Source organism: Lynx canadensis, chromosome E1, assembly GCF_007474595.2.
Source record: "Lynx canadensis isolate LIC74 chromosome E1, mLynCan4.pri.v2, whole genome shotgun sequence".
NCBI classification, from domain to species: Eukaryota; Metazoa; Chordata; class Mammalia; order Carnivora; family Felidae; genus Lynx; species Lynx canadensis.
The window spans coordinates 24,645,336-24,658,688 of NC_044316.2; the positions used below are offsets into that span (position 1 = coordinate 24,645,336).

At 35.9% G+C, this 13,353-nt stretch overlaps 1 protein-coding gene across 1 annotated transcript in view; it reads right to left on the bottom strand.

The window, feature by feature from the left end:
- Window positions 1–13,353, bottom strand: part of USP32 (ubiquitin specific peptidase 32) — a 241,238-nt gene that overhangs the window by 27,274 nt on the left and 200,611 nt on the right. Inside the window, 11 exon segments of the mRNA XM_030294593.1 lie at window positions 355–527; window positions 530–565; window positions 1,938–2,049; window positions 3,266–3,417; window positions 4,089–4,263; window positions 4,983–5,156; window positions 7,328–7,433; window positions 7,639–7,777; window positions 8,564–8,638; window positions 9,444–9,525; window positions 10,759–10,913. Coding sequence (XP_030150453.1) covers window positions 355–527; window positions 530–565; window positions 1,938–2,049; window positions 3,266–3,417; window positions 4,089–4,263; window positions 4,983–5,156; window positions 7,328–7,433; window positions 7,639–7,777; window positions 8,564–8,638; window positions 9,444–9,525; window positions 10,759–10,913 — 1,379 coding nt within the window.

Here is a 13,353-nt window from a genome sequence, read left to right on the forward strand (position 1 = left end):
GAGAGAGAGAGAGAGAGAGAACAAGTGGGGGAGGAGCAGAGAGAGAGGGAGGACACAGAATCTAAAGCAGGCTCCAGGCTCTGAGCCATCAGCACAGAGCTGACCACAGGCTTGAACCACAAATTGTGAGATCATGACCTGAGCTGAGTCAGACACTTAAACGACTGAGCCCCCAGATGCCACTGAGGAATGGTATTTCATACAATGGCCAGCAGTGTGATACTAAATCCTGGCTCTGATCACTTACAAACACCATGAAAGTGAACACAATGAAGAGGCTTCAAAGACAGAAGTGGCTCTGTTTCACAAATGACATTGGTTAAGATGAGCAGTAAGTTGCCTAATTTAACTAACCATTTTTCGGTGGACTGCAATGATGTAGCCTGTAAAGGAATTGTCAGGAAGAGATGGCATATGACCATTCACCATTCCATTTGTGAAGTTCTTCTCAGTTCCACATGGCACAACAGTGTTTGGCATTCCATTGGGTATAAACATTGGTCGGGGCAAGTCTCCATTGGTTGTTAGGTCAACATTCCATTTGTAGATGGGGAAGAGGAGAAATCTACAAATTCATAGATAAGTACAGCATCATAAGCTTGTGGTGTTTTCATCTTTGCTCTTTTCTCAATAATGTGGGGACCAAGACCACTGTAGTAGAGTCTCTTTTAGCAAAGGACAGGGAGAAATCATAGTTCAAATAATAATTCTGGACTGACTGGAAGATTTTAATTTCAGATTTTACTTCTATAACTCACACTTAAGATGAAATGACAAAGCAAGAATAACTGCTGGAAGTAACTGCTTGGAAGTATAAGCAAAAAAAAAAAAAAAAAGTGGTTTTCTTTTAGTTTTCTGAAAAGTAGAAGTAAAATTTTTGTAAGAATCTTTATCAGCATCATACCTGTTCAACCTAAATGATATTAAATTCAGATGGAAATCCCATTTTTTTGTTCTTACAAATAGTTTGAACATACAAATAGTTTCTGCCACTTGTTTTCTTTTCCCTCTCTACGAATTCATTTCTCTATTCCCCTAAAAATGTTCAGTTGAAAACAACAGTCTCTAGCTAGATGTTCCTTTTTTTTTTTCATTTTAGTTTTTTAACAAATATTTTTTAGATTAGTTTTAGATAAAGAGGAAAGTACAGATTTCGCATTTGTCCCCAAAAATGCAAAGCCTTCCCCATTAGCAACATCCCCCCAACCAAAGTGATATATTGTTACAAATGATGAAAGATGCCTTTAAATTTAATTATATTAAAAATGTATTTCTCTTAGTCTCAACAGTCCATATGACTTGTGAATATTCTATTGGATGGAAAAGATTACAGAACATTTCCATCATTGCAGACAGTTCTATTGAACAGTGATTATTTAAACAAAAAAGCAGTATTAAATCATCCATCAACCCCACTATCAATACTCTAACTAAGTGCAACAAGAGGAGCCTCATTCTCTATGAGGCCCCTTTATAGTCAGGAAATAACCTAATTATAAGCAGTATGAAGAATAGACCAAATGCGTCAAAAGATTTAATTGATAACCATATCAAACCACATGCATATTAAACAGATTCTTTTTTTGTTATTTCCTACCCCCACTTAAATAGATTCTTTTGGTCATGTTTATTGTTTTATTCTCTGATAGTATATTATATATCTCTCACACCATTTGTTGCCATGTTAGTATCAGATAAAAGAATTAAGAGATCTGAATTCCAGTGGTAGACTTAGTTAAATAAGCATCTGCTTGTCACTTACATTGCCTGAATTTTAGGTTCCTCATCTAAAAAATGAGGAATCTGAGCCAAATGATCACCAAGGTTTCCATCAGTCTCCAAAATTCTTTTGCCTGAATATCCTTAGCCCAAATAAATATAAACCCTTAGGCCAATATTTAAAGCCGAAATAACGAGAATAACTAGTTCTATCTTACCTGTCTGTGTTGGACTAGAAGCTGAAATTGGAGATCCAGGAATGGGAATTTCAAATGCACACAAAAATCCACTCACTGAGAGTCTCACTTTTTGGTTGTCTTGAGGGAAATTCTACAGAAAAAGAGATGAGAAGGAGGAAATGTTTCATATAAAATGGAAAATCATTTGAAACAAACGTCTTAGATGGTTTCACGAATAAAACAAACAAAATGACTGAATAACTTTTCTCAAACAGCTAAAAGATGAAAGCTTGATAAACTGACTGAAAACTAACCTCACTGACAAAACATGTTATCCCATTCCATAGGAAAGAAGTTGTTTTGAATAACTGATGGCTTAAGTTTTGTCCTTCATTTCAAGCATCTAAATCCCAAACCTCAGAGAGATCTTACCTTTGCATTACACATGAGAAAACATCAGTTGGGAGTTTGTTCAGAAAGCCCAAAGATGAATATGAATAATATCAATGGTAGGAGTTCAATTGAGGGTAGGCAATATATTATTATTTTATTAATTTTAATTTTTATTTATTTTTGTTTCAAGCTTTTACTTAAATCCTAGCTAGTTAATACATATATAGCGTAATATTAGTTCCAGGCAATTTATTAAATTGCTTGCTTCTCCAGCTGGGATGCACGAAGAAGTGATTTATGTCAATTTGTCTTTGCTCTCTAACATCTTAGTGTGTTGAAAGGCCAGGTATATATATTCATAAATAATAGTAAAAGCATACATTTATAAATATGTAAAATACTTTAACCAAGGAAGAATTCTAGTAAGAGTGGTAATACAAAAACCTGTAAAGTGTAACAGCAGTAGTCACTGGGGGAAATCTATACTGTAGTGATGTAGCTAGATTACTCCATACAGATAGCGCTAGGCTTATATTTCCCTTCTTTTAAAATGCCACTATCAGGGTACCTGGGTGGCTCAGTTGGTTAAGTTAAGTGTCCATCTTCAGCTCAGGTCATGATTTCATGGTCATGGGTTTGAGCCCCACATCAGGCTCTGTGCTGACAGCTCCCTGGAGCCTGCTTTGGATTCTGTGTCTACCTCTCTTTCTGCCCCTTCCCTGCTTACTCTGTCTCTGTCTCTCAAAAACGAATAAAAATGTTAAAAAAAAAATTTTTTTTAATGCCACTATCATTATTACTTCTTTATGCTGGTAGATACCCTTTTTAAAGTTTCAGGGATGGGAAACTGTTAAATTTTGTTCATTCTTTCTTGTGTTTTGATATCCCCTTCAGTCATTTAATAATTAATTGAGAAAACTGTGATCTTTAAAGGATGGAATCAAGGGTATCCTAGAAAGAATAATCAATATTACCTTTATGTTAGACCCATGTACTTCTGCAAGAAGGATCTGTTCTGATTTAAGTCCACAGAGATCGCTCAGCTGTTTTTTTAAACCTGTGTACTTTTCATCCATATTCAGTCGTAGTCCATATCGTACAGGGGTAGTACCATCCAGCTTAATAACTAGTAAAGAGAAAACATCTTTTAGGTATAATGTATATAATGCACATTTCACTGAAAGCTCTACTGTGTGTGTGTGTGTGTCTGTGTGTGTATGTGTCTTGGAAACAGCAAACGTTTCAGTCTAGAATTTTTATTTTACATGTAAACTACAAGAAATGGTTGCATCATCAGGGATGATACTGAGTGAAATCATTCTTTTTGATGTTCATCTGATATAGAAGTGTGAGTGGTTTTGTAAGATTTTAAAGAGTTTCTGGCATGTTTGAAACTAACAGAGGTATCAATGGGCACAAGGCGTGGTCCCATGTTCCAGGGTCTGGAGTTCCTGCCTGAAATTACACTGTTGGATTATAACATGCTGACCAATTTTTATGATAATACATTATAATGTTTGTTTATTTGGGGGGGGGGGGGCAGAGAGAGGGAGATACAGAATCCAAAGCAGGCTCCAGGCTCTGAGATGTCAGTACAGACCTTGACATGGGGCTCGAACCCATGAGCCATGAGATCATCCTGAGCCAAAGTCAGACACTTAACTGACTAAGCCACCTAGGTGCCCCTATGAGAATGCATTATAAAGAAATGACTATACTTAGAAATTCAAATTCAGGCTACCTGATCAATGTAGAAGACATTGAAGTTAAGTAGATTTTCAGAACTTTGTGACCTACCTGTTATTTCTAAGTGCATATAACTGTCCATTGGTAGTGGCAAAGACAAAAAATTGAAAGGGTCAAATCGGACACTTATATGCCCACACGTTTTGCATCTGACTTGGGACCTCAGCTGCCCATGGAACAAATCCACAACAATCGATCTATTCCTTCTCAGATGGTTGTCCCATGCCTAGCAAGGAAAAAGATCAGAGAGCTTTCTTTTTTCAAAATTCAAAAAATAATTATTTCTACATAAATTCAAATAAATTGGTTAAATATTTTAGGTTTAAATGCCAAGAATATAACCCTCTGAAACTAATGTAACATTATGTCAACTATACTCCAATAAAAAAAAAGAACATAATCCTTAATCTTCATTTAAGATATAGAAACTTTCTGCCTGCAAATTTACAATTCAAATATGTAATTTAAAATGTACTGGCCTACTGAGATAGGAGAGAAAACCAGTTCTTGATTAGAATGTGATTCTTTCTGTTCAACCTAAATGATATTAAATTCAGATGGAAAATCCCATTTTTTTGTTCTTACCATGGTAACAATGATGAGAATTAAAGTTCTTTGTCCATTAAAGAGCAGATAAAACATACATATTCATCACTGTACACATCATTTTAGCAATTATGGGGACTCCCGAAGTTCTACTGAATAAGTCCTGCATCCTTTCCCATAAGTTTACAATGTAAAAAGGCAACATTTAAAATTTTTCATTAAAGATGCCTTGTTTTGGCATTACTGAACAAGAATCAAGCAGAGAAATATAAATTCTTTTACTTCCATAGTAAAATTTTGATCACAGAATAGTTTAGTTAGCATTCAACTTGTACAACACACATCTGTGGCCAGAACATTTTATCTATTGCTTACATTAGAAACTCAAAACCGACAAACCTCTGCAGCTACTTCCCAGTCTGGTCGGCCATCACTGTCCTTCAGTTCCACATAGGGCTTCTCATGGACTCGGTTAAGATCTTCATGGAGACCATCCAAGAGAAAAGCCAGAAGTTCTTGGGAGTCTTGTTGCTGGAACCCATTAAACCTGGGAGCATATTTTGCTATGGTCCACTACAAATATAACAGAATCAAATCATTATTTGCTACCCCATAAAATTTGGAATGAACATGCCCCATAATTCAATCAGAGGCATTATAAGAAGATAGAGTATTTAGTCTGCCTCCATTTCAGCAAATATATTTGGAATAATCATGAAATCTCTCGTGTCTTAATTTCAAATGACAAAAAAAAAAAAAAGGGAAGAAAAACAAAAAAGTATTTTGGCTAATTCTGTGTCCCAGTTCAGTATCATATAAGCAAAAAGTTCTTTAGCTACACAGACATTATTTAAGACAGGTAAAGACAGACAAATATATATATATATAATATATATTATTATATATATATTTAAGGTTTTTATTTTGAGAAAGACAGAGACAGTGTGAGCAGGAGAGGGGGAGAGAGAAATAATCCCTAATAGGCTCCACACTGTCAGCACAGAACCCGATAAGGGGCTTGAACTCCCGAAACTGTGAGATCATGACCTGAGCCGAAATCAAGAGTTTGACACTTAACTGACTGAGCCACCCTGACACCCCAAGACAGAAATATTAAAATAGCATTTGCTTTCATTGAAAAATTCCTGTTACAGTTTTCTTTTACAGTTAAGCTATCTAGTCTTATAACCTTTTATTACTAGAGGCAGAATAGCCTCATGTTTAACTCTGAGGACTTACTATCTTGTAATCTTGGGCAAACTATTTAACTGCTCTGAGCCTTAGTTTCCTGAGCCATAAAATGAAGATAATAATATTGCTTTATATTACAGGACTATTTAGAAGATTAAAGGAGTTAATACAAACAAAATATCATTAGAATAGTGCCTGGAACATGAAAAGATGCTCAACATTGCTCCTCATCAGGGAAATACAAATCAAAACCACACTCAGATATCACCTCACGCCAGTCAGAGTGGCCAAAATGAACAAATCAGGAGACTATAGATGCTGGCGAGGATGTGGAGAAATAGGAACCCTCTTGCACTGTTGGTGGGAATGCAAATTGGTGCAGCCACTCTGGAAAACAGTGTGGAGGTTCCTCAAAAAATTAAAAATAGACCTACCCTATGACCCAGCAATAGCACTGCTAGGAATTTACCCAAGGGACACAGGAGTACTGATCCATGGGGCACTTGTACCCCAATGTTTATAGCAGCACTCTCAACAACAGCCAAATTATGGAAAGAGCCTAAATGTCCATCAACTGATGAATGGATAAAGAAATTGTGGTTTATATACACAATGGAGTACTATGTGGCAATGAGAAAGAATGAAATATGGCCCTTTGTAGCAACATGGATAGAACTGGAGAGTGTGATGCTAAGTGAAATAAGCCTTACAGAGAAAGACAGATACCATATGGTTTCACTCTTATGTGGATCCTGAGAAACTTAAAGAAACCCATGGGGGAGGGGAAGGGAAAAAAGAGAGAGAGGTTAGAGTAGAAGAGAGCCAAAGCATAAGAGACTCTTAAAAACTGAGAACAAACGGAGGGTTGATGGGGGGTGGGAGGAGGGAGGGTGGGTGATGGGTATTGAGGAGGGCACCTTTTGGGATGAGCACTGGGTGTTGTATGGAAACCAATTTGACAATAAACTTCATATATTGAAAAAAAAAAAAAAAGTGCCTGGAAGTGGTTAAGTAGTCAAATTTTTAGCTATTATGATTATTAATTTTAAACTAAAAAGTTTTTGTATTGTTTTTAAATAAAGATAAAAAATAACCCTAACTTTACTACATATTATTAATGCAAAATTTGTATCCATGAATTTCAGTAATTACATTCTTTCAGTTTTTTTAAATTCTACAGATAGAATTAATTACTTTAGTAATGTCAAAAATATATGGAGTATCATTAACTAGACTCAGAGGTATATCTTGCAGTTAGAATACTGTTAATAGTAAAGGACTAACAATGGAAGATTTACTATACATACAAGTAAGATACCTGATAAATTAGTAAACTGAATGACATTCCAAATTTAGACTGTGGCTTTGTTTCCCAGTATTTTGCATACATCTGAACAAGTAAAAGTATTTGACATCTATGTCTAGTGAAGGATCTAAAAAACATTAGTTAAACTAAAACTAAAAAGCTAAACATAAAAAGCATGTGGAGAAAAAGAATTACTTAAACAACTGCTTAGGACTTAAATACTTTCATATTATTTTAATCTGCTTACCCGAAGCTTTAATGGGGCGACATTCTTCTGAGTTCCACTCCAAAGTTCCTGTACTAAATCCCCATAGCACTTAGCCATATGCCCCTTCATACCAATGGGATTTGTCCTAGAAGTTTAAAGAGGAGAATTTTTGCCAAAGATTCTCATAAATCACAATCACAGAAATGCCTAGCATCTATTTTCTCACATCAAAATATCTTTTTTAAACAAGTATGTCTTTCCCCTCATTTCATACTAACTAGGGCAAATAAGACTTTTGGGTTCATATCAAAATTATAAAGAGAGAGCAATGAATCAGGAAATATTATTACCTGTTGAGTTCATAAAGATGTCTCCCTGAGATAAAATACTGTGTCAGTGGCTGTGTGTTACTAACACACTGGATGCTTGAGTTCATGAAGCATGTGTTTCCCAGGTTACTCAGACCTGTGGCTCCTTTTTCTGTGGGAACTGGAACAAACAATATGAGAAAGAAGCTTAGCTATAGTAAGATGTCACAGACCAAACAGTTACTTGTATTTGATGCAAAGATTTTTAAAATTCTTTCAGTTGGCTAAATGGAGCTAATACTTCTTTATCCAGTCTTGGAATGCTAAAAGTAGAGAAGGTTTTTCATGGGATGTCACTGGCAATCATGATAATCCAAGTTCATTTGTGATTTAAAAGTAGCAATGATTCTCTTTAACTGCTATGATAGTTTTTTTTTTAATTTTTTTTAAATGTTTTTATTTATTTTTGAGACAGAGAGAGACAGAACATGAGCAGGGCAGGGGCAGAGAGAGAGGGAGACACAGAATCCGAAGCAGGCCCCAGGCTCTGAGCTGTCAGCACAGAGCCTGACGCGGGGCTCAAACTCACGGACTGTGAGATCATGATCTGAGCTGAAGTCGGATGCTTAACTGACTAAGCCACCCAGGCACCCCTGCTATGATAGTTTTTTAGAATTCAAACAATTCTCTCCTAGTATCGGGTCTTTAAAAAGATATAAATTATTTAATTGTGAGGTTAGAAAAAATGTGATGCTTCAGGAAAAAGTAAAGTAAAAGGGGAACTAGTTCACTTTTGAACTAGAGGGCCAAAAGTTGTTAACACTTCAATAGATAAGAAAATTAAAAAAAAAAAAAAAAAGAAGGAGGAGGAGGAGGAGCATAAGCAGAGGAAGAAGAAGAGGAAGAAGAAGAAGAAGAAGACGACTTTTAAGATCATCTCTTTAAAAATAATACATCAGAGACTTACCCTTGTGTCTATCTATTTTACTACTGTTTGCTATAAAGGACATTTCCTCAGGCCAACTCATATCTTTGTTGCGAACTGGAAAGACAGAAAATGTGTTAATTTCTTATCTATATCCATTTAATTGCTTCTGTTTTTTTTTTTTTTTTGAAAAGAGTTTATTTCTAAATAAACCAGAAACTGAAAAAAAGGGGTTAATTTTGTAATTGATTCTAAAACTATTCCAACTCTATATTGGGGACTTTACAGTCACTTAATTAGAATTCATTAGTAAGCTATTCCCTCAATTACCTGCCTGAATTAAAATTATACTCAAGTATCGATAAATGTAATTAAAGCTCTTAAACTCAATGCATTAGAATTATCACAATTCCTTCTTAAATTGTGACAACTGTTAGAGTAAAACTCTATTTTAATACAAAGGCAGCTAGCAATGTTTCCAAAAATCTTGATGGGAAAAGATACATTTTAAATTTTCAATGACACATGCATGCCACTATGTAAATGTATATGTGAATATACAAGTAAGCTCTGTTGGTGAGTGACCAGTATTGATGACTAATGAAAGCCTGTGCCACTAACTGTGCCAGAAAGTTAGTTTTCTTACTCAAACTCAAAAAAGGCAGCTTGAAATTTCTAAGAAATTTTGTAAATTTATAACCGAATTCACTTGTTTCTACCCACCATTTCCATCCATTGCCAGCCAATGAATGTAGACATATTTTTCTTTTAAAGCAATCTTGATAGTATGTAGGATTACATAAGACCTTAATAGTTTTTCTTTACTATAATAGTTAGAAAAATTATAAAATGAATTATTGAGTAACTAAACCTTAAATTCTTTCCCTAAAATCTAATATAGATGCATGCTTCCATCTTGTACCTTCAATTACCAGATGCTGCTCATCCTGGATTTTCAAATATTCCAATCTATGATCCTCATCATCCAGAAGAGTAAGGTAATTCTGGTAAGGAGGAGGAAATGTTTTTGTTAAATTGATTACTAAATTTAAAACAAAATGGAAATAAAATAAAAATGAATGACAAACACATCCTTGAAGTTCTATAACTTATGTGACAGATATGTGGATATTATAGTTGTTCAGAAATATTAATAATTTAGTTGGCAACATGAGAGAAAAACAATGTCAACTTCATAAACAAATACTTTATGTCTCTAAAACAAAGTTATAACAGAATTTTGGGGAGATCAGAAGACTCACCATACATCAAACCAAAATTCACTGAGATTTAGATTTTCTGAAGCACTTACAGAACTTTTCTCTAGTACCTGGTATGAAATTCAGTAAACATGTTTGTGAACCAAAACTAGGGGTGTCTGGGTGGCTCAGTTGGTTAAGCATCTGATTTTGGCTCAGGTCATGATCTCATGGCTTATGAGCTCGAGCCTGTGTTGGGCTCTGTGCTGACAGCTCAGAGTCTGGAGCCTGCTTTGGATTCTGTGTCTCCCTCTCTCTCTCTCTGCCCCTCCCCTCTCATGTCCTCTCTGTCTCTCTGGCTCAGGTCATGATCTCACAGCTTGTGAGTTCGAGCCTGTGTTGGGCTCTGTGCTGACAGCTCAGAGCCTGAAGCTTGCTTTGGATTCTGTGTCTCCCTCTCTCTCTCTGCCCCTCCCCGCTCGTGTCCTCTTTGTCTCTCTCAAAAATAAATATTTAAAAAAAAGAACCAAAATATAAAATCATACAGGACAATTACACGTTTTTGTTTGTGCTCGCCCTATTTAAAGTGCTCACAAAGTTAAGTCATTTAATTCTAAGCGAGATCTATTATTTTGCCTGTTTACTCATGAGAAAATTGAGACAGTTAAGTAACTTGCTCTGGGTTATACAGCTAAAGTGGCAGAGACAAGATTAACCCCTGGCAGTGTGGTTCCAGGAATCGTGCTATTCACTATTATACCATACTGTCTCTCAATGGTGATCATAGGAGGATGTTACAAAGAGGGAACAATGGAATACAGAACTGGTTAAAACTATTTATGATCCAATTTCAAAGTATAATCTGAAACACACTGCATATATTAGGAAGAACATATAAGCATTTAATAGCACTGCCTCTGAGGAAAGTGGGAGATAGAGGTCAGAGGTTGGGAACAAAGAATTTTCACTATATACTTTTGTACCATTTGATTCTTTTCAACATGTGTATATAAATTACCTTACAGCAGGATGACTTACCTCACTGTTGTACAGCCACAGACGCATATCTTCCTCTTTGATGCGTAGCCTCTGAGATAGATATTCATGAATTTCCTTGATGGTCTGCATTCGACTAAAACAGCCTGTATAGGCTAAGACCCGCTTTAAGGGCGCATTCGGAGAAGGTACATTTCCTATGGTCATAGTAATCATGATAAGGAAACGGCAGATACAAAAAAGAGCTCCCTGATCAGCAATGACTATTTCAGAAAATAATGATGAAAATGAGAATTATAGCTTTAATAATTTTAAAAATTAAGAAGCTTTAGGGGTGCCTGGGTGTCTTAGTTAAGCATCAGACTTCAGCTCAGGTCATGATCTCGTGGTTTGTGGGTTCGAGTCCCACGTCAGCCTCTGTGCTGACAGCTCGGAGTCTGGAGCCTGCTTCAGATTCTGTGTCTCCCTCTGTCTGCCCCTCCCCCATTCACACTGTCTCTGTCAAAAATAAATTAACATTAAAAAAAAAGAAGAAGCTTTAAAATAAAGCTGTAAAATGAAGACAGGGGACCAACTGTGTTAAAGTAAGTTTAAAGTCAGTCTTAACTTTGAAAGGAGGAGCAACAAAATCAGAGGCCCAAATTAACAGGCAGTATTTGGATCCCAAGAAAGGTGGCATGTACCAACAATTGACCCTGGTATCTTGGCTGTCCTCGGCAGGGTTACATGCAATAGCAAAACCAAAATTCAGTGTAAGAATGGGGAAGATAATATGGGACTGGATTTGAATTCCACAGTTAACTGGATTCATTGAAAAGAAAACCACTGGCCCAAAATGGCATCACTTAGGTTAAAGCCTTAAGTCAATAAACCAGGACTTAAAACCTAACCTAACTGCAGTTTCAAACCCCCAGAAATGTAACCTTTAACCAGTCAACATAGGAATTTCTTTGTCAATACTAGGAAATTTACTGATAGACTCCTACCATTCCCCTTAAGAGGGAGACCTTGCCTAAAACAGTGGAATCTTTGCTAATAGTTTCCCTTTTTCCACTCCCTCTCTACCTTTAAAAACCTTTCCTTTTTTGTAAGCCCTTGGGAGCTCCCTACTACTTGCTAGACGGGATGCTGCCAAATTCATAAATTGATTAATAAAGCCAATTAGATCTTTAAAATTTCCTTTTGAATTTTTGTTATTTAGCAACCTGACCCACTTTCTCCCTTTTTTTAAAGTTTATTTATTTTGAGAAAGAGAGCAAGAGAGTGTGACTGAGGGAAGGACAGAGGGAGAGAGAGAATCCCAAGCAGGCTCCACATTGTCAGGGCAGACAGAGCCTGACGTGGGGCTCAATCCCACAAACTGTGAGATCATGACCTGAGTCAAGATTAAGAGTTAAATGCTTAACTGACTGAGCCACCCAGGCACCCCCTGACCCAATTTCTTAAAATAAACTATCTGTGAATTACTAACCCTATCATTCTCAGTCATTAAGTGCCCCGATAACCTGGCACATTAGTACAATTACATAAGAAACTTTTGTTTAGAATTCTAAGTAGGCATACACTCTACCAAGTGGAGTTAAAAGTGAAATCAAGAACCTTCCTGTGAATAAAAAAAAAAAAAAAAAAAAAATCGCCCTGCTGAAAAGGTAGGAGGAAAACCGTATGGCCTGCCTGCCCAGTAAGAAGATAGCAGACATGATCTTTAATTCCTAGAGGGCTCAAGAAACAAAAACAATGGCAGCAAGGGAAAAGAGTGAAAAGTAAAGAAAGAATATATCAAGTTTAACCACATACTTCAAAAGAGAAGGTGGATGAAATGACAAGGGATTATGGAAGTCAAAAATCGTTTGCTAAAACAATCTACTAAACCCTGGTTAATTTTTCAGCCAAAAACCCAGGCAAGAGTTGTAGCTTAAAATGGTCCTCTCTAGCTATATAGCATGTTATAGTTTACTGAACAACCCAAAACAAACAAAAAACCCCTTAGCATATCAATATAATCCACCTAGGGTACAAGTATACATGCCAGGCAATTTTCTACCCATTCAATGGAGACTTAGCTTTTTTCCCCTTATTAAATGCATGTAAGTCTTCATCTACTAAACAAAGCAGAGAAAAGTATTGGTATCATCCACTTTTTAAAGAACTTCCAAAAAATTCACTCACCAACAATAGGTTGAAAAATCATATAAGAAACAAAGGCCTCTGTAGCTTTCTGTCAAAAAGGCTACATTGAAGGCTTTAAACATGGTTTGTACATCTGTCACTTCAAAAGGAGTAAAAGAGCCTAGTAAATAACCCTTAATACACTGAGTAAGAAGAAAGATGAAAACTATGTTACAGCAGAACAAAACCCAACCATGATCAATTTTAAACACACAGCATAGCAAATCTTTTACAATCATCAGTGAGCAAAGAATAATTCCTAACAGAAAGTAATAGAGCAAATTTCTCCAATTATACATTAGAGGATTAGTTATAAGATTACAGCAAGAAAGCATCTTTTTTACAAACTTCAAAATGATTAATGATTGATTTCAGAACTAATTAGTAAGGAATAAAAATTTCAAATTAAGAATAAATTTAGAGCAATACTACCCAGTTCTAGGATTCAAAAGCATTTGCAAGTGTAGT